Source organism: Neophocaena asiaeorientalis, unplaced genomic scaffold (assembly GCF_003031525.2).
Source record: "Neophocaena asiaeorientalis asiaeorientalis breed wild unplaced genomic scaffold, Neophocaena_asiaeorientalis_V1.1 scaffold369, whole genome shotgun sequence".
Lineage (NCBI taxonomy): Eukaryota > Metazoa > Chordata > Mammalia > Artiodactyla > Phocoenidae > Neophocaena > Neophocaena asiaeorientalis.
In genome coordinates this window covers 2328984-2356545 of record NW_020175321.1, presented here as the reverse complement: position 1 = coordinate 2356545, position 27562 = coordinate 2328984, and the positions used below count along the sequence as shown (strand labels likewise).

Sequence of the window (27562 nt, the reverse complement as noted above, 5' to 3'; positions counted from 1 at the left end):
AAGGTATTTATATAAAGAAGAACTACAAAATTAGGGGAGCAGCCACGAGGGGTTTGGGGGAAATGATCTAACAGAAAAATGTCAAAATTATATGAATAAGTAATTCATGAAAGAAGAAATATGAATGGCAAAAAGTTTTAATTGTAGAGATAGTCACTGTTAGATTAGACCACATTAAAATTTCAATAGTTTTTGGCTGACAAAAAAAATGCAATTTTACATAGGTAAAACTAGCAGCAGTAAGGGACAAAATCATATATATATATAGAGAGAGAGAGAGAGAGAGACAGAGAGACAGAAAGAGAGAGACAGAGAAGAAATTGTCTCATGCAGTTATGGAGACTGACAGGTCCCAGAACTGCAGTTGGCAAGCTGAAGGCCCAGGAGAGCCAATTACAGCAACTCACAATGGTGTAAAGCTCCAATTCAAAATCCAGCAGGCTCAAGAACGAATCAAAGCTGATGTTTCGGTCTGAGTCCAAAGGCCAGACAAGACCAATGTCTTAAGCAGTCAGGCAGGAGAAATTCCCAACTCAGTCTTTTTGTTCTATTCACATTCTCAGTTGATTGGATGAGGTCCACCCACATTAGGGAGGACCATTTGCTCTACCCAGTCTACCAATTCAAATGTGAATTTCATCGAAAAACATCCTCACCAGACATACCCAGAATAATGTCTGATCAAATGCGGGGGCATTCCAACGGCCGGTCAGCTTGGCACGTGAAGTTAATCATCACAGGCACTCACTCCCATGTTATTTGTAACATCAAAGAACTGAAAACCATCCACCTGTCTACTCGTTCCACAAGTATTCACTCCGCACCCATTATGTGCCATGGGTTGTTCAATGTGTCGGGATAGACCAGGGAATACAGACATTCCTCCCCCTGGAAAGCTTATGTATTAGTTATGGGAGACAACTGGCAAGCAGAATACTTGAGTTGGTTCCATGTTACTTATGTAAGCAGGGAGTGGTACTTTCCATAGCGTCAGGGAGACCATTCATAGTATATTCTCTATAGATGCCACTCTCTGAAAGTGTGTTGGGAATAAGTGGCAAATGGAGATTTAAATTAAATCAAGGCAGGCCTCATTTGGAAGGTAGCCTATTAGCACAAACTTAAAAGTGATGAGGGAAGTAGAGTACAGATATCTGGAGAAAAAAAGAGCCAAAAGGTAGAAGAAACAGACCTTGTAAAAAACAAACAAAAAAAACCAATAATAATACCAATATTATCCTTGGTTTCGAGCTCTTTATCAGAGGTCCCCAACCCTTTCGGCACCAAGGACCGGTTTCGTGGAAGACGATTCTTCCCTGGACGGGGTTGGGGTCCAGAAATGGGGAGCGGCAGGGAGCAGCGTATGAAGCTTCGCTGGCTGGCTCACCTGCTGCTCCCCTCCTGCCGTGCGGCCCGGTTCCTAACAGGCCGTGGACTGGTACCGGTCCATGGCCCGGGGGTTGGGGACCCTTGCTTTACATCGCAGAAAGCCTACAAATGTGCCACCTATTTTGTACCCTTGCTCACTGATTCACGAGTGGAAGGAGGGCACCAGCAAGCACTCTTGTCATTTTGTCTGTATTTTTCTAGAAATAGTCTACGCATTAACAAAAGCATATAGACAAATTATTTTAACCTTTTCCACAGCAGTGGCGTATCTACATCTTGCTATTTTCAGTTAAAATACCATGGATAATTTTCCATAACAGGACATGCAGAGCTGTCTGATTCTTTTTTTTTAAGATGTTGGGGTAGGAGTTTATTAATTAATTAATTTTTGCTGTGTTGGGTCTTTGTTTCTGTACGAGGGCTTTCTCTAGTTGTGGCAAGCGGGGGCCACTCTTCATCGCAGTGCGCGGGCCTCTCACTGTCGCGGCCTCTCTTGTTACGGAGCACAGGCTCCAGACGCGCAGCCTCAGTAGTTGTGGCTCACGGGCCTAGTTGCTCTGCGGCATGTGGGATCCTCCCAGACCAGGGCTACGAACCCGTGTCCCCTGCATTAGCAGGCAGATTCTCAACCACTGTGCCACCAGGGAAGCCGTATCTCATTCTTTTTAATGGCTTTATAGCATCTAATTTTATGGTTGCACCATAATTGATTTAATTTGTCCTTCATGGAAGGACACTCACATTTGACTTTTTAATATTCAAAACATTGCTATAATGAGTATATTTTGAACATGTAATTTCACAAATGTATGAATAAACTTGACAGATGCTACCAAAACACCCCTCGTAGAGATCAATGTCAATTTCTACTTTTCACAGCAGCGTGAGTCCCCGTTTCCCTCATACCAACATAGCGTTACCAGTCTTCAACTCTTTTTGTGTGTGTGTGTTACGCGGGCCTCTCACTGTTGTGGCCTCTCCCGTTACGGAGCACAGGCTCCGGACGCGCAGGCTCAGCGGCCATGGCTCACGGGCCCAGCCGCTCCGCGGCATGTGGGATCTTCCCGGACCGGGGCACGAACCCACGCCCCCTGCATCAGCAGGCGGACTTTCAACCACTGCACCACCTGGGAAGCCCCAGTCTTCAACTCTTAACCCATCTGATAAGTGAAAAGGGCCAACTTGTAGTTTTAACTTGCATTTCTTCAACGAGAGAGATCGGGCACCTCTTCTCAGGCTTAAGAACCACTTGTTCCCTGAAGTCAGCATTCAGTCAGGAAAACAGAAAGCACTCGAGGTAACAGAAAACAAAGAGGAAAGGATTTAACACAGGTGCTTCCAAAACCTTGGAAGGGCTGGGTGAAAGGAAGGTCAGGGAAAGCTGCCAGTGAGTTCAGGAAACCCAGAAGTCACAGGAATTGCAGGAAACCATGGCTGATGATCTCAGCTGCCGGCAGCCCTGAAGCAGGTATCAGTCGAGTGTGGAAGCTCCTGCAGGACCTCACGTATGCCATCTGAGCAAGCCTGACCCTGCCTCTGATGCTGAAGGAGCAACCAAGGCTTTTGTTTCTCTTCCGCTTTTCAAATATTACATGTGCCTCTCACTGGGAGACTGCAAATAAACCCTCTTCGCGAGGGAATCAAGGAAGTGTGGTTTCCAGGCTTCCAGTTCCTACAATGCAGAACGAGAGTTTAGGAGGCAGACCTAGTACCAAGTATCAGCAGGCAGTGCCCGGCACGGTCTACTCCTCTGGCTAGGTGGCACTCACACCTTTCCAGCTAGGTTTAAACCTCCAGGCGACTTCATGCTTCCACCGAATAGGATGCATTGATCCTCCCCACAACCAAGGGTGTTCACTTTCTTCCTAAGAGGGGAGAGAGGAAGTCCTATCAGTCACTACCCACCTCTGATCTTCATTCCTCTTTTGGTTCAATACAACTTGCCTTTGCCATCCTGTAACTTGAAGACTAGATTAAAAGTTTACTCAACAAAAACATGCCCTATATGAAATAACAGGAAAAGGGGAGGAAAAAAAAAAGGCACAACTGATTAAAATATAAAAGATACATTACAAAGCAATGAGAAAATATGCATTGTCACTAAAGTCCTTGTTTCTGCAACTGCTCCCAAGGTGAGAGTTGATATTTATAATTTTCTTCTTTTACTATTTATTCTATGTTCCCTGTGCCTTGAGTCAAAACCTCAGTTAATTGAGATGCTTTACCTGGTGCGTGGCTCAAATCGTGACTGCTAAAGGATCAGTGCCATTAGGATTCTGCCTCTTCAACGTTGCCAAAGCTTCTATCCGTTCTCCCTCCACGCAGGGGAGTACTAAGAGGTATCCAGAAAAACTACTGTGGGTGTGTGTGTGCACGCAGGCTCGCATGTGTACGTGTGGGTTCTGTTAGGTAGACAAAGAGTTTTGGAGGCTTTTATTTACATTATGATATGGAAAAAAGTTCTGGACTTTGAGTCCTGTGTTCTTGTATTTCCTAGATGCTCTTCTGTCATGTTTCTTAAAGCAAGACTTGGGATTTGGCATATGTAATTGCTTATACTATTCAAAAGATCACTGAGATGGGTTACAAATAGGATTTTCCCCCCAAAAGGTAGACCAGTAAATAATAAACATTTTGATGGCAAAAGCACAGCAACAAAAGCAAAAACAAGTAAGTGGGACTACATCAAACTAAGAAGCTTCTGCTTAGCAAAAGAAATCAACAAAATGAAAAGGCAATCTACTGAATGGGAGAAAATATCTGCAAGTCATATAATTGAAAAGGGGTTAATATTCAAAATATATAAGGAGTAGCAAGAAAACTAACAACCTGATTAAAAAATGAGCTGAGGAATTGGACAGTATTCCAAAGAAGACAAATAAATGGCAACAGGTACATGAAAGGATGCTCAATATCACTAATCATCGGGGAAATGCAAATCAAAACCACGATGAGATACTACCTCACTCCTGTTAGAAATGCTATTATCAAAAAGACAGGAGATAACAAGTGTTGGCAAGGATGTGGAGGAAAGGGAACCCTAGTGCATTGTTGATGGGGATGTAACATGGTGCAGCCACTATAGAAAACGGTATGGAGTTTCCTCAAAAAATTAAACACAGAACTATCGTATGATCCAGCAATCCCACTTCTGAGTATACATCCAAAGGAAATGAGAACAGGATATCAAAAAGATGTCTGGGGCTTCCCTGGTGGCGCAGTGGTTGAGAGTCCGCCTGCCGATGCAGGGGACACGGGTTCGTGCCCCGGTCCGGGAAGATCCCAGATGCCGCAGAGCGGCTGGGCCCGTGAGCCATGGCCGCTGAGCCTGCGCGTCCGGAGCCTGTGCTCCACAAGGGGAGAGGCCACAAAAGTGAGAGCCCCCCGTACCAAAAAAAAAAAAAAAAAAAAGATGTCTGTACTCCCATGTTTATGGCAGCATTATTCACAACAGCCAAGGTATGGAAACAACCTAAGTGTCCATCAATGGATAAGCGGATAAAGAGTGGTATATATAGTCATCCTCAGTATCCAAGGACAATTGGTTCCAGGACCACCCCTGCAGGTACCAAAATCCATGGATACTCAAGTCCCTTATATAAAAAATGTAGTATTTGCATGTAACCCATACATATCCTCCCACATACTTTAAATCACCTCTCAATTACTTATAATATCTAATACAATGTAAATGCTACGTAAATAGTTGTAGACATAATGTAAATAGTTGCCAGTATACAGCAAATTCAAGTTTGGTTTTTGGAACTTTCTGCAATTTTTTTCCCTGATATTTTTCATCTGCACTTGGTGGAATCTGCAGATGCAGAACCTGAGGATACGAAGGACTGACTGTATACAATGGAATATTACTCAGCCGTGAGAAAGAAGGAAATCCTGCCATTTGCAACAATCTGGAAGGAATCTGACAGCATGGTACTAAGTGAAATAAGGCGGGCAAAGACAAACGCTATATGATGTCACTTATAGGTGGAATCTAAAGAGGACAAACTCAGAGGAACAGAGAATAGAGTAGTGGTTGCCAGGGGTTGCGAAGTAGGGGAAACGGGGAGATACTTTTCAAAGAGTACACCCTCCCCGGGATAAAATTATCAAGTGTGGGGATCTAATCCATAGCGTGGTGATTATAACTAATAATACTGTATCATATACTTGAATGTTGCTGAAAGAGTAGATCTTAAATGTTCTCACCACCAAAAAGAAATGGCTTGTCTCTATGTACAGTGACGGAAGTAACAAAAAAAAGGAAAGAAAGAAAAGAAATGGTAACTATGTGATGGGATGGGGATCAACTGGGGCAGTAGCTAACAGTATGACGGCTGGTAGTAATTTTGTAATTTATAAATGTTTCAAATCAACACATTCTACATCTTAAACTTACACAATGTCATGTGTCAAGTATATCACAGTTAAGCCGGAAAAATATTGAATAAAGGTTAAACAAAGAGAAATAACCACTTTTACCCTAAAATTTGAAGACGGTATGACTGAAAATTAACTATGTATAGTTTATTCCACAAGGCAAAAACCTTCTCTCTTGAAACACACCAATTATAGATGCATAAGGAACAAGAGCAATAGGTAGTCTCTGAATTAAAATATCAGTGTGCTTCTACCAAATGAGAACTTGCATTAGGGGACAAGGGAAGGGACAACGCTGGAACATGCACTCAACAGAACTTCACTTATTGTTTAAAAAACAAACGAACCGAAGAAAAGCCCACTACTTCATAAATCCTAGAAATGGCTTCATCTAGTTAGGATCCTTGGATTTATAAAGACTTCTTTTCATTATTATCTTTAAAATATTTATTTATTTGGCTGTGCCAGGTCTTAGCTGAGGCATGCGTGTGGGATCTAATTCCCTGACCAGGGATCGAACCCAGGCGCCCTGCATTGGGAGTGCAGTCTTAACCTCACTACCTGGGAAGCCCCTTATAAAGTATTTGATGGTGCATGGGACCTTAAGAAATCATCTAGACCAGTGATTCTTGGCTTTTTGAGGTCAAAGACGCATTTCAGAATGACATGAAAGTCGTGGGCATTTCTAACTAGAGAAATTCTCTAACATAATGTCAGCATTTCACTCACACAACTATAACAAAATTGAGTATCTGCCCCTGTCAGAGTATCACCATGGAAACTGCATGCTTATACAAGTGTACAATGTGAAAGACATATTTGGACTCCTCCAATAACAAGGTCTGCGGAGCACAGGCTCCGGGCGCGCAGGCTCAGCAGCCATGGCTCACGGGCCCAGCCGCTCCGAGGTATGTGGGATCTTCCTGGACCGGGGCACGAACCCGTGTCCCCTGCATCGGCAGGCGGACTCTCAACCACTGCGCCACCAGGGAAGCCCCAACAAGGTCTCTTAATCTGGGTCTCAGGGACTTAGTTTTAGAGCATCCATAGATGGATTTGTGAAGGTCCATGCCATCTCCTTAAATTACATGCAAAATTTTGCAGGTAGAGTCTATTCAGTAAGTTATATTCCTGGGTTCTTCATGCCCTGAAATGCTTTTTCACACAGATTATATGGCTCAATCATAAAAACACCTGAGAAAAGTGAGGCCCATATTATTTAACAGATGATAAAACTAAGGTGCATTAAGAATAAGGCTTAAGGTAAGCCTGTTCAAGGTCACATACAATATTAAGAACCACAAAAAGTGGTGTGTCATTGCAGAAAGGCTGTCATCTAAGTTTCATTAGACGTAGTTTCTAATCCCAAATCTTTGTCTAGTGTGGTAGGTAACCTTGAGCGTGTTACTTAACCTCTCTAGGTCTCAGTTACATTATTTACATATAAAGGGGGCAGTGGGAGGGGATATTACCATTCCCTGCCTACCTCAGAGCTTTAAGAATCAGCTGAATTTACATAAATGCACTTTTAGACAAAATGTAAGAAAGTCCTATAGTTAACCTGTGGGTTGTAATTTAATGTATAAATCATCTAAAAACTTTCACGTCTCAACTTCAAAACAAGATTATGAGTTGCAAATGTGACACCCCATCAACCTGAACAAATTGTTGACCATGAGGTACTTTCTAGACTTCTGGATGGCTCTAAGTATAGAGGGTCCAAGGACACTGGTCCTGTACATAACCCCTCCAGGGATCGACAGAGCCCCAAATGAGAGTGTGCTGAACAGGGATACTGAAGACCTCACCAACCCTGATGGAAATCAGGACCTGATCTCATTGTTTGGAGAGCCACTCTGAATCAGGAACCAACAGGGGCTCCTTTAGCAAGATCATCTGGAAGATAAACAGATGATTGATTTGGCTGCAATGCTACTGCTCTAGGCTGCAAGTTACCACATTCACAATTCTGGATGCAACAAACCGTGCACTCAAAGAAAGACAGACTCGAAGTATTTCTTCAAAACTAAACTGCAGGGGGACTTCCCTGGTTAAGGATCCACCTGCCAACACAGGGGACACGGATTCAATCCCTAGCCCGGGAAGATCCTACATGCCGCGAAGCAACTAAGCCGTGTGCCACAACTACTGAACCTGCACTCTAGAGCCCGCGAGCCACAACTACTGAGCCCATGCACCACAACTACTGAAGCCCGTGTACCTAAAGCCTGTGCTGTGCAACAAGAGAAGCTACCGCAATGAGAAGCCCGCGCACTGCAACGAAGAGTAGCCCCCGCTCACGGCAACTAGAGAAAGCCCGTGCACATCAAGGAAGACCCAATGCAGCCAAAAAAAATAATAATAATAAGTAAATAAAAATACCTTTAAAATTTTTTTTTAAAATAATAAACTGCAGAACTTTCACAAGATTTCAATGGTATTTTTTGAATAGATTTTTTTTGAAACTGTCAAAAGATAGAAAGGTGATACCAATAGAAACCACAGAATTAACAAACAGAAGCTAATCAAGTACCTACTAATTCCCAGATTTGCGAGGAAGGGGCGGGATTCCTTAGTCCCCTAAAAATAAGAGATCAAGGTAGATCAGTACAGGATTATATAGAAAGTAGACTAGTCAGCACAATATCTTACTAATAAAAGTACTCCACATTTATTGAAATTAATTATAAAACCAACGTTCAAGACCCAGTGGAAAAAGTCTAAAAATAAGCAAAAATGTAAAAAATATAATGTATTATAAAAATATTAGAACATAAACCCCCAAAAAATATACAAGGAAATAATAAATCGGAGTATAAATCAATGAGATAAAAAAGAGACTAGCAAAAAGCCAAAGCCAAATAAAGCAAGAATTAATTCTTTAAAAATACTAACATAATGGAGGCACATTTGGCAAAAATGACTAAAAACATCTATACAGAGAGACAACACAAATATATACTATGAATACATATATAGCCAGGATATAAATATAATAACATAACATTAACAACACTGTATCAAAAAAATTGAAAATGAAGACAAAATGGATTAATCCTGTGAAAAATGTAATTTATCAAAACTTGCCATTAAGAAATGATGAAAAACTTATACAGCCCTAAACAATTAAAGAAACTGAATAATTAAAAAAGAAGTCTTCCCATAAGCAAAATACCAGGCAATTTCAAGCAAATTTTCAAGGAAACAATAAATCCACTTTTTAAAAAACATTAAAATACTATTATAGAGATACAATTCACATAACATGAAGTTCACCATCTTAAAGTACACAGTTCAGTGGGTTTTAATATATTCACAAGGTTGCACAGTCCCACTAATTCCAGAACATTTCCATCACCTCATCAAAAACCCCACATTGTTAGTCACTCCAAACCCCTCAAGCACCCCAATGCCACCAATATTTCATATCAATACATAATACAATATGCGGCCTTCTGTATCTAGTTTCTTTCACTTAGCATCGTTTTCTAGGCTCATCCACGAGGCAAGTAACAGCACTTAATTTTTTATGGCCGAATAATATTTCATTGCAGGGGTATAACACACCTTGTTTATCCATTCATCAGCTGATGGACATTTGCGTTGTTTCCACTTTTTGGCTACCATAAATAATGCTGTTGGAAACATTCATGCACAAGTCTCCCTCTCCTTCTGTTTTTTTTCTCTCCCTTCTTCCCTCTTCTTCCTTCCTTCCTTTCCTTCTTTCTCTTTTATTATATAAAAGATATAGATATAAAATTTATATATATAGTGGGTATAGAGTGGTACTTCGTGATTTTGATTTGCATTTCCCTAATGGCTAATGAAGTTTAACATCTTTTCGTGTGCTTACTGGTCATTTGTGATATCATTTTTCCAAAACTGTCTACTCAAATCCTTTGCCTACTGTTAAACTGGGTTGTCTCTTTACTGTTAAGTTGTTAAGAAGAGTTCCTTTCATATTTTAGATACATATATCTAGTATCATTATATCACTATATTATCAGATTATCATCTGCAAATATTTTCTCCCATTCAGTGGGTTGCCTTTTCACTTCCTTGATAGTGTCCTTTGACGCACGAAAGTTTTTCATTTTGATGGAAGTTTCAATTTAGTTTTTTCTTTGGATGCTTGTGCTTTTGATGTTATACCTAAGAAACCACTGCCTAATCTATGGTCAAGTAAATGTACACCTGTTTCTAAGGATTTTATAGTTTTAGGTCATATTTGTATTCCCTCCATTTTAAATTAATTTTTGTATATGATTTGAAGGATCTAACTTCATTCTTTTCATGTGGACACTCAGCTGTCCCAGCACCATTTGTTCAAGACTATTCTTTCCCCATTGAATGGTCTTGGCACCCTTGTCAAAAATCAATTGACCTGTCCAAACCCATAGAATGTCCAAACCCATAGATTCCACGAACACAGGATGCCTTTTTCTTCTGCAACATTTTACAGCTTTCAGTGTACAATTTGCACTTCTTAGGGTAAGTTTATTTCTGTATATTTCATTCTTTGTAATGCTATTGTAAATGCAATTATTGCCTTGATTTTGATTTTTAATTGCTAGTGTAGAGAAACAGAACTGATTTTTATGTATTGATCTTGTATCCTGTGACCTTGCTTAATTCATTAATTATTACTAATAGTTTGGGGGGTTTTGAGGGTTCTTTATAGAGGTTTTCTGTATATAAGATCATGTTATCTCCACATAGAGACAGTTTTACGTCTTTCTTTCCAATCTGGAGGCCCTCTGTTTCTTTTTCTTGCTTAATTGCCTTAGCTAGAACCTCCAGTACAATGTTGGACATCCTCGTCTTGTTCCTGATCTTAGAGGGAAAGCTCTCCGTTCTTTCACCATTAAGTACAATGTTGTGTGCTTTTCGAATACCCTTTACCAGGATGAGAAATTTCGCTTCTACTCTAAGTTTGAGTGTTTGTCATGAAAGGGTGTTGGATTTTGTCAAGTGACTTTTCTGTTTCTACTGAGATAAACCATGGTTTTTTCCTCTTCGTGCTATTAATATGGCGTATTACATTTGATTTTCATGTTGAACCAACCTTGCATTCCTGAGATGCAATTCCATGGTGTTGGTCATGGTGTACAATCATTTTTTACTTGTGACTGAATTTGGTTTCCTAGTATATTGTTGAGGATTTTTGCATCTATATTCATGAAGGACACTGGTCTGTAGTACTGTCTGGCTTTGGTATGACAATGATACTGGCCTCATAAAATGAGTTAGAAACTGTTCCCTACTTTTTTGGAAAGAACTTGAGGACTGGTATCAATCTTTATATGTTTGGTAGAACTTAACAGTGAAGCCATTTGGTCCTGGGCTTTTCTTCACTGGGAGTTTTATTAGTAACCTTACCTCTTTGCTATAGTTCTATTTAGATTTTCCGTGTCCTCCTGAGTCAGTTTTGTGAGTTCCTAGGAATCTGTCCATTTATCTAGGTTATGTAACTTTAGAATTGTTCATTGTGTTCCCTTATAAACTTTCTGCTTCTGTAAGGTCAGTGGTAATGTCTCCTCTTTAACTCCTGATCTCAGTAATTTGAGTCATCTTTTCCTTGGTCAGTCTAGCCAAAGGTTTCTTTAATCTTGTTCATCTTTTCAAAGAACCAACTGATATTCTCCACTGTCTGATATTCTCTATTGTTTTCCTATTCTCTGTTTCATTTATATCTGCTCTAATCTTTATTTCCTTTCTTCTGCTTGCTTTGTGGTTTGCTTTGCTATTCTTTTTCTAGTTTCTTAAGACAGAAGTTTAGGTTCTTGATTTGATATCATTCTTTTTAAATGCAGGGATTTAAAGCTATAAAGTTCCCTCTGAGCACTGCTTTTGCTGAACACCGTAAGTTGTATACTGTGTTTTTTTCATTCTTCGCAAAATATTTTCTAATTTCCCTGTGATTTCATCTTTGACCCACTATTTAGGGGTATGTTGCTTCATTTATCTTCCCAATTTACTTCTAGTATTAATTTCTAACTTCATTCCATTGTGGTCAGAGAACATACTTTGTATAATTTCAATCTTTTTAATTGCATTGAGACTTGTTCTGTGGCCTGACATTTTGTGGATAATGTTCCACACACACTTGAGAAAAATATATCTTCTCTTGTTGGGATGAGTGTTCTATATACGGTGTCACATCTAATTGGTTGACAGTGTTGTTCAAGTCCTCTATTTCCTTACTGATCTGTCTTGTTCTTCCATCCATTATAGGAAGTCGGGTATTAAATTATCCAACTATTACTACTGAATTGTCCATTTCTCCCTTCAGTTATCTCAGATTTTGCTTCATGTATTTTGGGGCTCTGCTGTTTTATATATCAATATACATATGTTTGTAATTGCTATGCATTCTCAATGGATTGAGCCTTTTACCATTACATGTTGTTCTTTGTCTCTAGCCAAAAGAAAAAGAAGGTCTTGATGTCTATTTGTTTAGCTCTCTTGGTTACTGTTTGCATGGAATGCCTTTTCCCATTCTTTTAGTCCATTTGTGTCTCTGAATCTAAAGTGAGTCTTTTGCAGACAGCAAAGAGTTTGTATTAAGTTTTTAAATCCATTCCACCAATCCCTCATTTAAATAACACCTTTCTTTGATCACCTTCAAGAAAAGCCCTAGGGCTCTGCAATGTGTATGGTGGAAAAAACACTGATTTCATAAATGCAGCAATTACTTATGAAGGAAATAACCCAGTTTTATTTTAGAATTTCTCAGGAACTTGCCATGCTACCTAGAACCAATTTCTTTTTATAATAAAGATGAAAAACATCACCACAGGTGATGATATGAGAGCAACCACTTTGAAACATTCAGGATACATTTAGAGATCCTCTACCATCCTGGTCTAACACCCACTGTATTAGTATAACATGCAATGTAGAAATGTTATCAGTAGGCCCGGCACCAATCCACCTGTAGCAGATACTGCTGACTGCGGACCTAAAGGCCATTTCCCCTTCCCCTAAGATGGCAACACCTTAACTCGGTTTCTTGTGTTTGCTCTTCTCTCAGATAAAGGGCACCTTGATCTATCAAGGTGATCTCATCCTCCTTTCCACTAGCTGGTTTTGAGGGACTGGAAAGTTACCCAGTCTAGGTCAATGAGATGTGAAAAGATGTCTTTTCTGAACTCTCCCTACTTCTGGACCCATTTTAAGAAATCATAAATCTCCACATTAAGCGAGTCTATATCAAGTTTCCTGTTTAGGCTAAAAAGTCTATAACAGTTTGATTAAGTATTTCTCAACTGACCAAAAAATAAGCTTAACTTTTGTATTTTAATATTTTATTCAAAGAGTTCAGTTTTAAACATCTGTAAGACATTCATCAATCCATTATTACTTTACTTTTAACATTATAAATTTAACTTCAAGTGGCAGAGGAAAGAAAAATATGTAATAAAACTATATTTCAGCTGTATATCTTCGAGTAGGGAAATGGAAAAAACTTACTACCACCAAAACAAACAAACAAACAAACAAACCTAATCTATTAGGCATGTATATATTTTATTTTCCTTTAGGTGATCATTTTTGGAAAATTACCCTTTCTAAGAATAAGCCCTTGCAAACAGAGCTGCTAATCTTTCCAAAAATAAAATCCAGTATCTAGATTCTTAAAACTCACAAAACCAAATGGAAATGTCTAGTTGTCAGCCAACAGTGCCATGCTCAAGTCAGTTTCACACCACAGTGAATGGTATAACTATTTTCAGTAGGCAAATTCCTAATATAACTAATTCCTAATATTCCTAAAATAACTAATTTCAGTAGGCAAATTCCAATTCTAAATATGAATAGTGAGACTACTTCTACTACTAGTGATACTACTTGCTATTCCCAACTGCGTTGACAACTGTCTTATTGCTGAATTGTACGTGATAAATCTTCTTTGGCAACTTTTCATACTATGCATTAACACAACTGGACAACTATAAAGATTTGGATTAACTTAATATTTCAGAATTTTCAAAACTTCATTATAATTATTTAGATGTAATTTCTGATAGATGTTAGAATAGGAAAGCCTCCAAACATGCCTAATTAAATATAATAACAACAACAAAAACTGCTAAATAATCACTACCTTTTCAGTTGTATGTGCAAGTATATAATTCAACTCAAACATCAGTGAAAATATTACAATGTTAGTGCCAATTCTCTATCAGACTTTCTGTGATAAAGGACAAAAATTAAATGTAGAAACTAACATCTGGGTACCTGTCAATTTTTCTGGAAGGCTGTTTCATATGGATTCAAAATGACCTAAAATTAGCCAGAATATAACATGAATTCTCACCACAATACCTCATGAAGTATACTGGTAATGTGATTTTAAACTCTTGGTCTATGAATTAAGCCTATTTTGGAGGCTTGGCACAATATTATCAAGAAATTTAAACAGGAAGCTCAAGTCCAGATGTATAACTAAATATTTATTTTTTAAAAATCACCAACTTAAACTATAACTGTCTTCCACTAAATATTACCGCTCCAAAATTCACACACACTAAATTAAAATAGGTACGGCAGAAAGTGCACTCTGAAGCATGTTCACATTTACAAAGATAAATGATGAGGTTTAGCCAGCAAAAAGTCAAACAGGCATATAGGCAAACATCTGTATGCAAATTTTCACGAGTAAGAAATGATTTGTTTTGGTAATTTTATGTACAGCCTGTATACAATTTAAAACAAGTACAACTGAAAACATTTCTAAAGCCACAATAAAGTCAAATGATATACTAAATAACAGTCTTACAAATTGGTCTCTCTCAGGAGTTCTTAAGAGACAGAAAACTGAGAAATGTTACTCTAAGAAATGCCCTCTTCTTGATCAATCATTTCTGTTTTAACTGAAAAGACATCTGCCAGCATGTGTTTTGGAATTTCTGAACCTCTGACTTTCAAGGCGTAACAAGCATTCTCCACTTTGGCCAGACTTTGTTTCAAGGTATACAGCTTCTTAGAAACCTCATAAGGTCCAGTATTGCCAATGAATGAAAACCCATCATAAACCTGACGTAAAAACTGGCTCACTTCAAAGGGGGTGTCAATGTCCCCATTCCCGACACTGTTAATACACATTCGCATCAACTCTCCAGTTAAATCAGCCACTCCCAGAAGGTAATCAACAGGCGTGATTTTCAGTCTCCAGGTACCGCATTGCTTATCCCGTGCATCAGAAGAGGGCTGGTAAAAAACAAACAAAAAGAACACACACACACAAAGAAAATACACTGTGTAAAAGTGACTATGCATGTATCTCACAGAAGGAACAAAATCAACAGCAGGTCAATCATACTAACCTTCTCTAAATAAAATGATCCGTTTTGTTAAATGACCATTCGAGACGCTACAAGACGGATTCGTGCCCTCAGTAGGGAGTTGAACTTACGACGTCAAGATAATTTTGACATCTAATATTGTATCATTATAAAATCAACCATTTCCAATTTCACTTGACATACAAGATAAAATCAAAACATTCTTAACCAAGGCCTACTGACTTTACTGCAAGACAATGACTGACTTACTTAAACGACAAATCATAAAGCCCTCCAGGTTCAGGATCCAGTCATGTTTTCCTCAATCACTTAGTCCCTTTCTGGCCTCTCTCCTGTCCCCCTCGGCACTAGCCGTCAGGATTTATTACTCTCTCGCTACACCCGCCTCAGTTCCTTTAGGCTCCTATTTTTCTACTGCACCTGCCCAGCAAAAACACAACCCTAAATCAGTAATAAAAATCTACTCTTGGTAGTGCTTTATTCAAGTGGCTGAGTACCACTGGGCTAAAAACTGATAACACTCACAACTGTATAGCGTTTGTACCACTACAAATTACTCACCAGTCCTTTTGCTTATTTCTTAGATGGTTGTCTCCAGTCTCTTCAAACACTACTCCAAACCTTCACCTCTCTCCTCCTCAGCCCTTACTCAATCCCAAACCTCTTCACTCTCAGTAAACAATCTTGCCTACTTTCACTGGCCTGGTTATCTGCCAGACCACCTGGCACAAGCTCTCTCAATTACCTTATCCCTAAAAAAAAAACAAAATAACTTATTTATGTCCACATCCATCTTTACCTTCTATCCTCCAGTCTCAGATGATGAGTTGTCCCTCCTCTTGTTTGAGGTTAACTCTTCCAAATGACCTTGACCCATCTCCTCCCACCTCTTCCAGGACCTTGCTTCATAAGGTGTATGCCCTTGGGCAAGTTATTTCATCTCTCTAAACCTCAGTTTCCTCATCTGTAAAATGGGATAACAGTACCTACCTCAGAGGTTTATTTTAAGGATGAGATAACATTTACCAAGTTCTTGGCATAATGCCCAACACAAAGTATATACTCAATAAATGTTAGCTGGTATCACCATTACCATCACTATGTCAGTCTCCTCTCTCCACATCAATTTCTCTATTGGATTCTGTCTAAAAGAGGCAATGTCTAAATTGTTATTAAAAGTCTGTATGAGACTTAGCTAGGTGGGGTGCAATTATATTGGAGGACATTTTAGGCAGAGGGAACTGCAAAGGCGTGCAGGTGAGAATCGAGCTGTATATTTGAGGAACAAGTGAGGTATTTCTTTGGAGTAAAATTTAAAGTAAGAAGTGGTACAGGATGAGTCTAGAAAGATAGAGCGAGGGGACAAAGTCACATTAAGAAATTAGAACTTTACCTATAGGTAACAGAGTCATTGAGAATTAAGCAAGGAAATGACAGAGTCAAATTTAGGTTTTATTAAGATGACTCTGGTTGCTCTGTATCCAATACATAAATCCTAGCACTGTTGGACTCTTCAGAGACCATCTGTTCCAACCTTCTCAATGTAGAGTATAAGAATGAGGTCCAAGAAACACTGTAGGTAATATAACTAGTTAATGGTAGAACCGGGTAAGTATACAAAGTCAGCTTCCCAATTATCCTGACATAATTCCCAATTATCCTGACCTGCTATGTGTTGTTTCTATTAACTGTTAAGAGAACTGGCATCTTTTTGGAAAGGACAGACCGTGGGTGGTGAGGGTAGAGGAGGTGGGGAGGTGGCGGGCATTTTCATAAATTCATTCATAAAAGTAACTTTTGCTTAAGAAAACATTAATGTTCTTTGTTTCTCTCATTGGACAGAAGGAGTTCCCTGATTATAAACTAAGAAGTGGATTTTGAAGAAAAAAGTGTGTTAAAAAACGAACAAATTTCAACTAATTGTCAAGGAAATAAATTCTGCTTTACCAATAATACATATTAGAAACTAGGGAAAAGAAAATTACTTAAAAAGCAGTTTTTCAAGATGGACCTGAAGTATTTAGGGGTAAAACATCGTGACATCCATAACTTAAAGTAGTTTAGCAAAAAACATTTAGATGAAGCAAATATGGCAAAATGTTCATTACTGAATCCAGGTAGTGGGTATATGGATGTTCATGTGCTACTATTCTCTCCACTTTTTTGTGTATTTGAAATTTTTCATAATAAAACATTTTAAAAAATTAAATGGTTTTGACACTACTCTCAATAGGCATGTCAGAGCAAAATACCTTCCCCTACTGAATTCCCAGAATTTTCAGCACCAAGAACAATCTTTAGCACTAAAGGGAAAAATTATTTATGAATGTGGTCTTCACATTTTGAGAACTATATGTATATGAATATTATGACACCTTACAATAATTTACTACCTAAATCCTCAGAATAGTGTTTTAACTCTCAGCTTCTCTTTACCTTTTGCCTTTATATTTCCATTCTGAACTAGAGAGAACTTTGAAAGGGAGGCATGATAATTTGCCTGATGTATTTAAGAAGCAGGGTCGAGATTCCCTGGTGGAGCAGAGGTTGAGGGTCCACCTGCCGATACAGGGGACATGGGTTCGTGCCCCGGTCCGGGAAGATCCCACATGCCGTGGAGTGGCTGGGCCCGTGAGCCATGGCCACCGGGCCTGCGCATCCGGAGCCTGTGCTCCACAACGGGAGAGTCCACAACAGTGAAAGGCCCGCATACCACAAAAAAAAAAAAAGAAGCAGGGTCAAACAGGCTTACCTTACTTCTTTCCGTAATTCAATCTTTACTAAATAAAAGGCATGAAGGAATTTTACTTCTCAAGATGAATTTCCTCCTTAATAAACTTCACATGATTTTTAAAATTGAGACAATACATGGTTTCCTTGAAGTAAGTTATATCTGTCATGCCAAATTAAATCTCACTTTTCAAAATTAACGTTTTATTAACATTCAAGAAAAGATGATTTCCATAGCTTCTTCCACTTTCTGCCTGCCTATCCTAACTCTTCGAGTGATTTTTAAAAAAATAATAATGAAAGAAAAACTGATGAAAATTAAAGAAAGGAAAAACACTGTTTAATTGTATCTTTATGTGTACTGCTATCTCAGGAGGTTACCAAATATTCAAAATTTTACCTCATGGCCTGAATACTGTATCTTGAAACCCAGGGGAAAAAAATAGTATTTATTTAAAAGCTGAACTGCCAAAGTTTCTCTTTTCTTAATTTAGAGAAGCTATGTAATATTTCAGATAAAAGCATTATGAACTCAGTAATTAACATCTCTCACTATGTAATAACAACTTGATATTGACATTGATAATGACAACTAACTACTGAGCACTTATGTGGCATGTGCTGTATGCTACCTAATTTAAAACCTTTAAATCAAATCCTTTAAAACACTCCTTTGAGGTAGACACCTGGCACAGGGGTCCCTGGGGCACATGGTGAGAAACACCGGCAGCATGGACAAGGACACTCGTGACTCTGGATGCGAGACACCTGGTTTCAAAGTTACCTGTCATGCTTACTAGCTAACTAGGTTTTGGTAAGTTACTTAAACTCCCTAAAGGCCTTTTTTGAAAAACGAGGGTAATAATTCTTACCGCATAAGGTTAAAAAAAGGATTAAATGAGACAGTGCTTATAAAGGGCACATAGTAAAATACACAGTAAAACCAAAAGTGGACTTACGTAATTACTCAATAATGCTTTATGTAAAGAGTAATGTTTTCCCCCAACATACCCACGGTTGTTTGAGCCACTAACTAAAATATTTAAAAAGACCATTTCCCTACTTAGGAATCTATGAAATCACACTGTAGAAAGAACCTTCCCATCTCAATATTCTTAGCATCATAAGCCAATAAACCGCCTACAATCATTATACTGTTACATAAATTATGTAATAAATGTGAAATATGATTTTAAATTCTTACAGTCTTATTTTCTTTCCCATTGTCTTCTGTTGAAAAAATCAATTGTTTATTAATTTCATCCATACTGATAAGTGATCGTGTTTTGATGAAGTGTTGAAAAGAGACAGCCTCCACATATTCCTGCAGTCCTGAAAAACCAACCAAAAAATTACTAAGGAACAACCACTGAATTAATAATAAGAAAGTCATAATAAAGAACTTCAAACTAATCATCACCTAGCTCAACAAAAGCTTAATGGGTGCCTCCTATGAATATGAGCCCTAGATTCAGGTCTTAGAAAGAACACAAGGGACCACCTGGGAATAGATGGTGGGGACTACACTGAACACACAAACATTTCTGTGGCTGAACTTTAGACAGCTCAAGTACAAAGGTGTTCAATTTCTTCTTCGTGCTTCATGAGCCCATTTGTCTTAAAAATCTACTCTTTCCGACAGAGAAATGGCAAAGATTTTCAGAGAAATATATTTTGAAGAATTTAAGAAAGGGCTATTAAAAATTCTGATAGGCTTTAACAGAAACTATACAGATTATTTTTTGCTCCCTTCAGCAGCAAAATAGACAATGATTCAATCAAATGAGACATAAAATTAAAGATCATTTGGCTCTTTCCTAAAATTTTAATAGGTAAAAAAACACAGTAAATAATGCAGACTAAAGTGTCAAAATTCAGAATACTGTTTTCCTCATACTTCAAAATCAATCCTTTCTGCTTCAGCAGTTTACGTTTAAAAAAAAAAAAAAGCTAATGAGTAATACCAGATGTACCAGATGTAAATTCTACAGAGTCCTCACTGAATTAAAAATACATCTCGGTGGGCTTCCCTGGTGGCATAGTGGTTGAGAGTCCTCCTGCTGATGCAGGGGACACGGGTTCGTGCCCCGGTCCGGGAGGATCCCGCATACCGCGGAGCGGCTGGGCCCGTGAGCCACGGCCGCTGAGTCCGCGCGTCCGGAGCCTGTGCCCCGCAACGGGAGAGGCCACAACAGTGAGAGGCCCGCATACGGAAAAAAAAAAAAAAAAAGCTCGGTAAAGGTTGAAAATAGTACTACAAATACTTTTTCAAGTGTTTTAAAACAACCAAATTTTATCGTCACAATTTTCAGCATTACTTTATTATGTCTTAATCTATAAGGTAATACTTACAGGGGAAAAGTATTTCTTAAAATGATTATCATTACTGTCAGGTTAAGAAACTCAGTCTTCTTTTTAAAGGCGTTATTGTAAAAACAGGAAGAGGGGAACAAATTCAGAAAGAGAACTCAGAACTTGGTAGGGTCATCGGTATTCAAGTTCTCTCTCTAACACTTCTCCTGACAGAGTCCTGCACTCACAGAGCCTCCCAAAAGCCGACACTGAAAGTCAGGCCTGGCAGCAACAGCGTTGAGAAGGCTGGCCACTGTGGTATTGTCACAAATGCCACACTAGGGTCAAAGACACAAAAGGAAATGCATGACCTGGTTTTTATAGCAATAAGAGGAAACAACTAAATGAAAATACCCTGACTCATTTTGAGCAGCAAATGATGCTAAAGTAAGGTTAGAAAATAAGTGTCTCCTGATGACAGAGTAAGACATGATAGGACACGTTGCTTAATAAACCTAACATGCTGAGAAATGAAACAATAAAGTTGAGTTTAACAAAACAGATAACATCCCTTAACATTTACAATTAAATTTCTGTAACATTTTAGTTTTATGAATAGGTTCATAAAACCCAGTTCCCTTCCCTAACGACAATCTGTATTTCTCATTTCCTTCCAGAAATACTTCAGGCATACAAAAGCAAAAAGCAACACTTAAGAACCACTCATCACATCTCTAAACATGCTCTAACGTGACTGGCTCTTTCAAATGAGAGCTAAAGACGAAGATATGCAGAAAGATTTATGGACAAGGATATTCATCATCACAATCACTACAACAACAAAAACTGAGAAAACCTGAAAGGTCAATAACAGAAGTGCCACTCGTCAACTTACTGTCCCTCAGCTCCATCAGTGCAGGTAATGGGGGTGGACCCTAACACGCTTCTCTTTTGCCAGCTGGCACATTAGTGAGCTTTGCTGGTAGAGGGCCCTGGAAGGACAGCAAAGGGGGGAAAGCTCTCTTCCGGGTTCTGGTGTGCCCGTCTTCGGCAGCCTTCTAGGCGTGGGGAACCTACAGCTCCAGGCGGGCAGCAGCCCGAGGCCCCTCTTTGGGGGCAGATTCCCTTTGTGACCCAGAGAGCATCTCCCAGGGAGCCACCTCCCTGGGCAAGGAGTCTCCCGGCCCAGCACCTCCCCACGGACAGCTTCCCAGTGATGCCATCAGCACGACATCTCAGCCATCCAATGGCCCACGACTTCAGGGGGGGCGGGAGGGGGGACTCCTTGAGATGTGTTTCTGCCTCTGCCCTGGGGTAGTGGATGCCTCCTGTCTGATACTCCTGTACTCTTCAGAGTTCATGTTTCCTCTTATAAGGCAGTCCCCTACACAGTTAATTCGTTATATTAAACTTTCCCTGTTCAAATTACTATGCAGGACACTGATGAATACAACAGGGACTTAGGAAAATACATAATGATACCGTATCCCCTTCACCCCTATTACCATGGACGAGGTGTTCCATCCTTTGAGGCCAGCCAGCAAGCCTAGCCTCAGAATCAAGATACAATCCCAGCAGGAACCTTAACGTGGATTCTCCCTTCCACATACGAGGTTTTCCACCTGATGTCCCCTACTGGACACTATCAACATCAACACTCTCAGATCTCTTCCATCCACTGGCCCTACCTTCCTCACAACTACTGCCCCAACTCTCTCCTCGCCTTCAGTTAAATTTCAGTAAGCTCACCTCACACTTCTCAGACTACTTCCTTCTAGCTTGAGTGCATCTCTACACCAAAACAGCTTTCACTTCAAGTTATCATAGTTGATGAGTCTAATGGACATTTTTTCAGTCTTAACTGTAGCAGCGTTCAGCATTTTGACCCCTTTTTCCCTTCTTTAAACAAGCTCCCCTTTGGTTCCTTTGAATGGCATCATCTCCTAGTTCCCCTTTTTTCTAACTCTCTAGCCATGTCTTCTTAGTCTCTGCCTCAATTAACCCCAGGCTCTCAAATTTACCTATACTTGGCTTCAATCCCTCAACTTTACATCTCTGGCTTCGAGTCACACGTATCCAAATGCGTATTTGACAATCCCATCAGAGGGACCTCAAGACCAACATGTCCCACAAGGCGTTCACAATCTTCCTTCCCAGCCTAGCCCTCTTCATTTTGCCAGTTCCAAGAGCCTCCTGACCGCCCTTCCTTCCATCCATTTTTTTCCCTCTTCTTATCCACTCTCACACCACAGACTGTTTGCCTTTTTAATAACTATGACCACGTCACTCCCCCACTTAAAGCCTCAATAGCTTTCCATGGCTCTCCGAATACGGTGCAAAATCATTAACGTGGTTTATAAACACCTGCCTAATTTCACCCTCCACCAACCATCATCAGCCTCAACTCACGCTATGGTCAAGTTATAACTCATGTAGTTATACATTTCAAAGGTGGGTATGTAAACCCATATAAATATCCTTTAAATTAACAACAGTACAAGGCTTGTATGTACCCTATAATATGAATTTTCCTACAGTTAATATAAAACACTACTTCTTCAATATTTCTAGGCATAATCCTGCCCCCAAGTTCCTACAGTTGGCTTACACTTCATAGCCACGTCGAGCAAAAATAGTAGTGTTTTAAATGCTGGAATCCAACACAAGTATCAAGGTTCTTGTCATACATGTGGTAACTGATGGGGGAGAGAGCATAAAAACTAAGGTTCTATCAGTTGGAGGTGGTGCACACAAGCTTTCCCAGGGCTTCCTGGTGAGGCTCGATGATTTCATCATGTGAACGTTAATTATCAAGATTAATGGGTATAAGCCAGTGTACCCACAGATGGAGGATGGCCGTTATCTGTATACCTATAATCTCAAGCTGATTTGACAAAGTGCAAAATCCAGTGTGTAGTTCAAGGCAGAAGACATCAGTCAGGAGTGAGGGTATCACTTAAACTGAACCCGTCTCTCATCTATTCTCTCATGGTAACACTATGTGTGACGGTCCATTTGGCTAGCTATGGTGCCCAGCTGTTCTGTCAAACACCTGTCTAAATGTGGCTGTGAAAGTATTTTCTAGATGTGATTAACACTTAAATCAACAGACTCAGAGTAAAGCAGATGACCCTCCATAATGGGGTGGGGCAGGGAGAGACACTCATCCCATCAACTGAAGACCTTAAGAACAAAGAATGAGTCTTCCCAACCAAGCCACCGGTTGGGAAAACTGCCACAAAGACACCCTGCCTGAGCCTCCAGCCTGCAGACTTCAGACTCAAGACTGCAACATCAACTCTTCCATGAAATTCCAGCCTGCTGGCCTGCTCTACACATTTCATACTTCCTAGCCCCCAAATCATGTGAGCCAATTCCTTCAAATAAGTTACTTCCTACCTGTCCCACTCCCTCCCCCACCCCCATGACTCCCGTTGGTTCGGTTTCTCTGGAGAACCCTGACGTCAAACAGTGGACGGCATGTCTGGTGAGACAGAGTGCTCACATAACCTAAGTGCGCATACAACGCACACACCTGTCTCCTCTCCTTGACTCTCCGTGCTTTCCCTTTTTCATTCCACACGCACACTGCGCCTTCTCTGATTTCAAGGGGTTTCGTTTGCTGGCCCTCAGCCTTCCCTCCATGCCCTCCTCCCTGTTTCACCTGATTAATTACTACTAATCCTTTCACGTTCCATCAAACAGAACCTTTGAAGAAACTGACACCACCCCATTCTAAGTCAAGCCCTTACTATATGTTTTCCTAGTACCATGTGCCTTTACTTTGAGGCACTAATCAAAGTTGTATTTATTTATTTTAAATACATCTTTATTGGAGTATAATTGCTTCACAATACTGTGTTAGTTTCTGCTGTACAACAAAGTGAATCAGCCATATGCATACACATATCCCCATATCCCCTCTCTTGCGTCTCCCTCCCACCCTCCCTATCCCACCCCTCTAGGTGGTCACAAGGCACTGAGCAGATCTCCCTGTGCTATGCGGCTGCTTCCCACTAGCTATCTATTTCACATTTGGTAGTGTATGTATGTCCATGCCACTCTCTCACTTCGTCCCAGCTTACCCTTCCCTCTCCCCGTGTCCTCAAGTCCATTCTCTATGTCTACATCTTTACTCCTGCCCTGCCACTAGGTTTATAAGTACCAGTTTTTTTTTTAGACTCCATATATATGCGTTAGCATATGGTATTTGTTTTTCTGACTTACTTCACTCTGTATGACAGACAGAGTCTGTCCATCCACCTCACTACGAATAACTCAATTGCATTTCTTTTTATGGCCGAGTAATATTCCATTGTATATTATGTGCCACATCTTCTTCATCCACTCATCTGTCGATGGACATTTAGGTCAAAGTTGCATTTAAATAATGTAAAATTCCAGGACTTCCCTGGTGGTCCAGTGGTTAAGACTGCACTCCCAATGCAGGGGGCCCAGGTTCAGGGAACTGGATCCCACATGCCGAAACTAAGAGCCCGTGTGCCGAAACTAAGACCCAGTGCAGCCGAAATAAATAAATAAAATAAAATAAAATAAAAAATTTTAAAGTATTAAAAAATTAATGTAGAATTCCTTATCTACCATCCATTTCTATCCCTTGCTAGGAGGGCAATATAATGACTACCTTGTTCACTGCTTATCCCTTGTTCCTAATGTAACAGGCACAAAAACATAATTATATAAGGCAGATCCATTTTTGAAAAACTATTTAGTAATTTTAAATTATGTTTCATAGGGACACTTAATAAATAGGAAAATGACCGTTTTGGAAAAAACCCAAAATATAATAAAGAAATAAGTAAAAATTAAAACATAATATATACACTATGATTATAAATAAAGACAGTGGGAAACAGGAAAAACTTGCAACTTAAAACAACATCAAAAGGATTCTTATCACCTCAGCTCTCTAAGCAAGCTGGTTTAAACCATTCTAGTGGGAGTACTGTTATACTGTGCTATTCTGCTTACAGAGATCACTGGGGAAAAACTATGTCTAAGAATTTGATTGCGTTCAAGGAAAGACTTAAATTCCAGGACCTATCTCACAATGCTTAAGAAAAGTATCCCAATATCCCTGTTATCCACATGGCTCAGAATAAAAGGGAGAAAAAAAGGAAAAGATAAACTAAAATTAAATAACATAAAATAAAATAATTAAAATAAAAATAATTTTTAAAAAAATTTTAAATGTAATCAAAAGAAAGAAAGAAGAATGCAACTAGACCAAAAAACAAGTCCACCAATTATAACAAGTGCTAAAAACTACACTAAAAAAAAGAAAAAAAGGGCTTCCCTGGTGGCGCAGTGGTTGAGAGTCCGCCTGCCGATGCAGGGGACACGGGTTCGTGCCCCGGTCCGGGAAGATCCCACATGCCGCGGAGCGGCTGGGCCCGTGAGTCATGGCCGCTGAGCCTGCGCATCCGGAGCCTGTGCTCCGCAATGGGAGAGGCCACAACAGTGAGAGGCCCACGTACCGGTAAAAAAAAAAAGAAAGAAAAAAGAAAAGTATCCCAGAGTAGATGTACCTTTGCTTAACAGAGTCCTTTAAGGAGTGTTTGATGTGCAAGGGGAGAAATGGAGCTCACCTTAGGGCAGGGACAACAGAGTTGAAATGCCCTGCATAATTAAAAAGAAATAATTTCAAGTTTCAAAGTTCAGCAATGGAAGAGAAAGAATTTTTAAAAAGAAGAGAAGCAGTGAAAAAGCAAGATAGTATTTTTAATACTATTCCTGATTCTGAATGAACTTTATTTAACAAAGATGCTAACTACAGGAGAGCATATTGGTAAATCATCACTTCTTTGTGAATGGAAAAAGATATCTGGCTGAATTCATTAGTTGTAGAATTGTTTTATCTACATGAGCCAATTCAAAACATGGAAAATCATTTTAATGAATATATTTTAAAAAATGATTTGTAGTTAATAAAATCAACTAAGTACAACCAACTTCCAGGACTGTGCCTCAACTACAAAAGTACTAGACACCACGATCTCCGTGGGACTTTTCAGATTTAGATTGGTATGAACTATTCTTCCTATTGAAATGGCAAAAAAATCCACCTTAGTGAAACTAAATTATATGGCAAACAGGAATGCCATTTGCTTCTGCAACAAAGCACTCCTGAATCATGTTGCTAAAATGTTTGCAGTCTCATGAATAAATGCACATGAAAAATATTAAATTCACCAAATAGGGTAAAGAACATAAAATTTACCATGTTAGCCATTTTTTAAGTGTACAGATGTGTCGCGTTAGGTTCATTGACACTGTTGTGCAACCAAAACCACCATCTATCTCCAGAACTCTTTTTATCTTACAAAACTGAATCTCGGGAATTCCCTGGCGGTCCAGTGGTTAGGACTCCGTGCTTTCACTGCTGAGGGCACAGGTTCGATCCCTGGTCAGGGAACTAAGATCCCACGAGCCGCGCGGTGTGGCCCCAAAAGACACAAACAAACAAAAACAAAACTGAATCTCTATTCCCATTAAATAACTTCTCATTCCCTGCCCCTCAGCCTCTAACAGCCAGCATTCTACTTCGTCTCTATGGATTGAACTCCTCTGGGGACCTCATATAAATGGAACCATATGGTATTTGTCCCTTTGTGACTGGCTTATTTCACTGAGCATTTATCCATGTTGCAGCATGTGTCAGAATTCCCTTCCTTTATAAGGCTGAATAATACTCCACTGCATGAATAGACCACATTGGGTTTATCCATTCATCTGCTGATGGACACCTGGGTTGCTTCTACTTTTTGGGTATGGTGACTAATGCTGCTATGAACACGGGTGTGCAAATATCTGCTCGAGTCCCTGCTTTCAATTCTTTGGGGTATATACTCAGCAGCCTCCAACAAGATTTCTTAAAATATATAAATAAAATATTGGTAGTACTTAAGTCTTGACTTAGGTACTACCAATTATATGTGAGACAATGTATCTGATACTTTACATCCATCTTTTTAAAGCTCATTATAACCTTACGTAGCCAAGGTTATACTATCCTTCCTTTATGGATGAACAAATTGGGGCTCTAAGAAATTCAGAAATTCACCCAGGTCACATAAGGAGTGGTGAATAAACATTTCCATAATTCAAAAGCTCAAGCCCTTCCCACCTTGCCTGCTTCTTTACATTCAACTCTATATAAAACATATTCACTTTTTCTCACTTTTTTTCCCACTAAATCCCTAGGTCAGCTTTTCTCCATGCTTCGTTCACCTTATTCTCTAGTCTCTGATACTGTATTCTTTCGTGATTCTGTGCTAGTCTGTGCCTAGCCTATGTTGCCCTCTCTCAAATCTTCTTCTACCTGTAAAAAAAAGTTTAAACGTTTTGATACACTCCAATCAAGGCAGCACTCATTTCTTCAAACCCACTACATAAAGCTTATACTACAATTAAATGTTTCAGAACCTCTGTATTATAAAAGC

At 39.5% G+C, this 27562-nt stretch overlaps 1 protein-coding gene across 4 annotated transcripts in view; it reads right to left on the bottom strand.

Moving 5' to 3' along the window:
* TSNAX (translin associated factor X) overlaps positions 1 to 27562 on the bottom strand; it is a 53060-nt gene that overhangs the window by 7148 nt on the left and 18350 nt on the right. For 2 of the 4 annotated variants that reach the window (XM_024765586.1, XM_024765587.1), the window contains exons 5-6: positions 19012 to 19139; positions 13060 to 14982 (exon numbers count right to left, since the gene is read on the bottom strand). In XM_024765586.1, the coding sequence (XP_024621354.1) occupies positions 14605 to 14982; positions 19012 to 19139 (506 nt within the window). In that variant the 3' untranslated portion in view covers positions 13060 to 14604. Of the gene's footprint in view, positions 1 to 2476; positions 3255 to 8302; positions 8350 to 13059; positions 14983 to 19011; positions 19140 to 27562 lie in introns of those variants that run through there. The other 2 variants (XM_024765589.1, XM_024765588.1) reach the window with 2 other exon arrangements.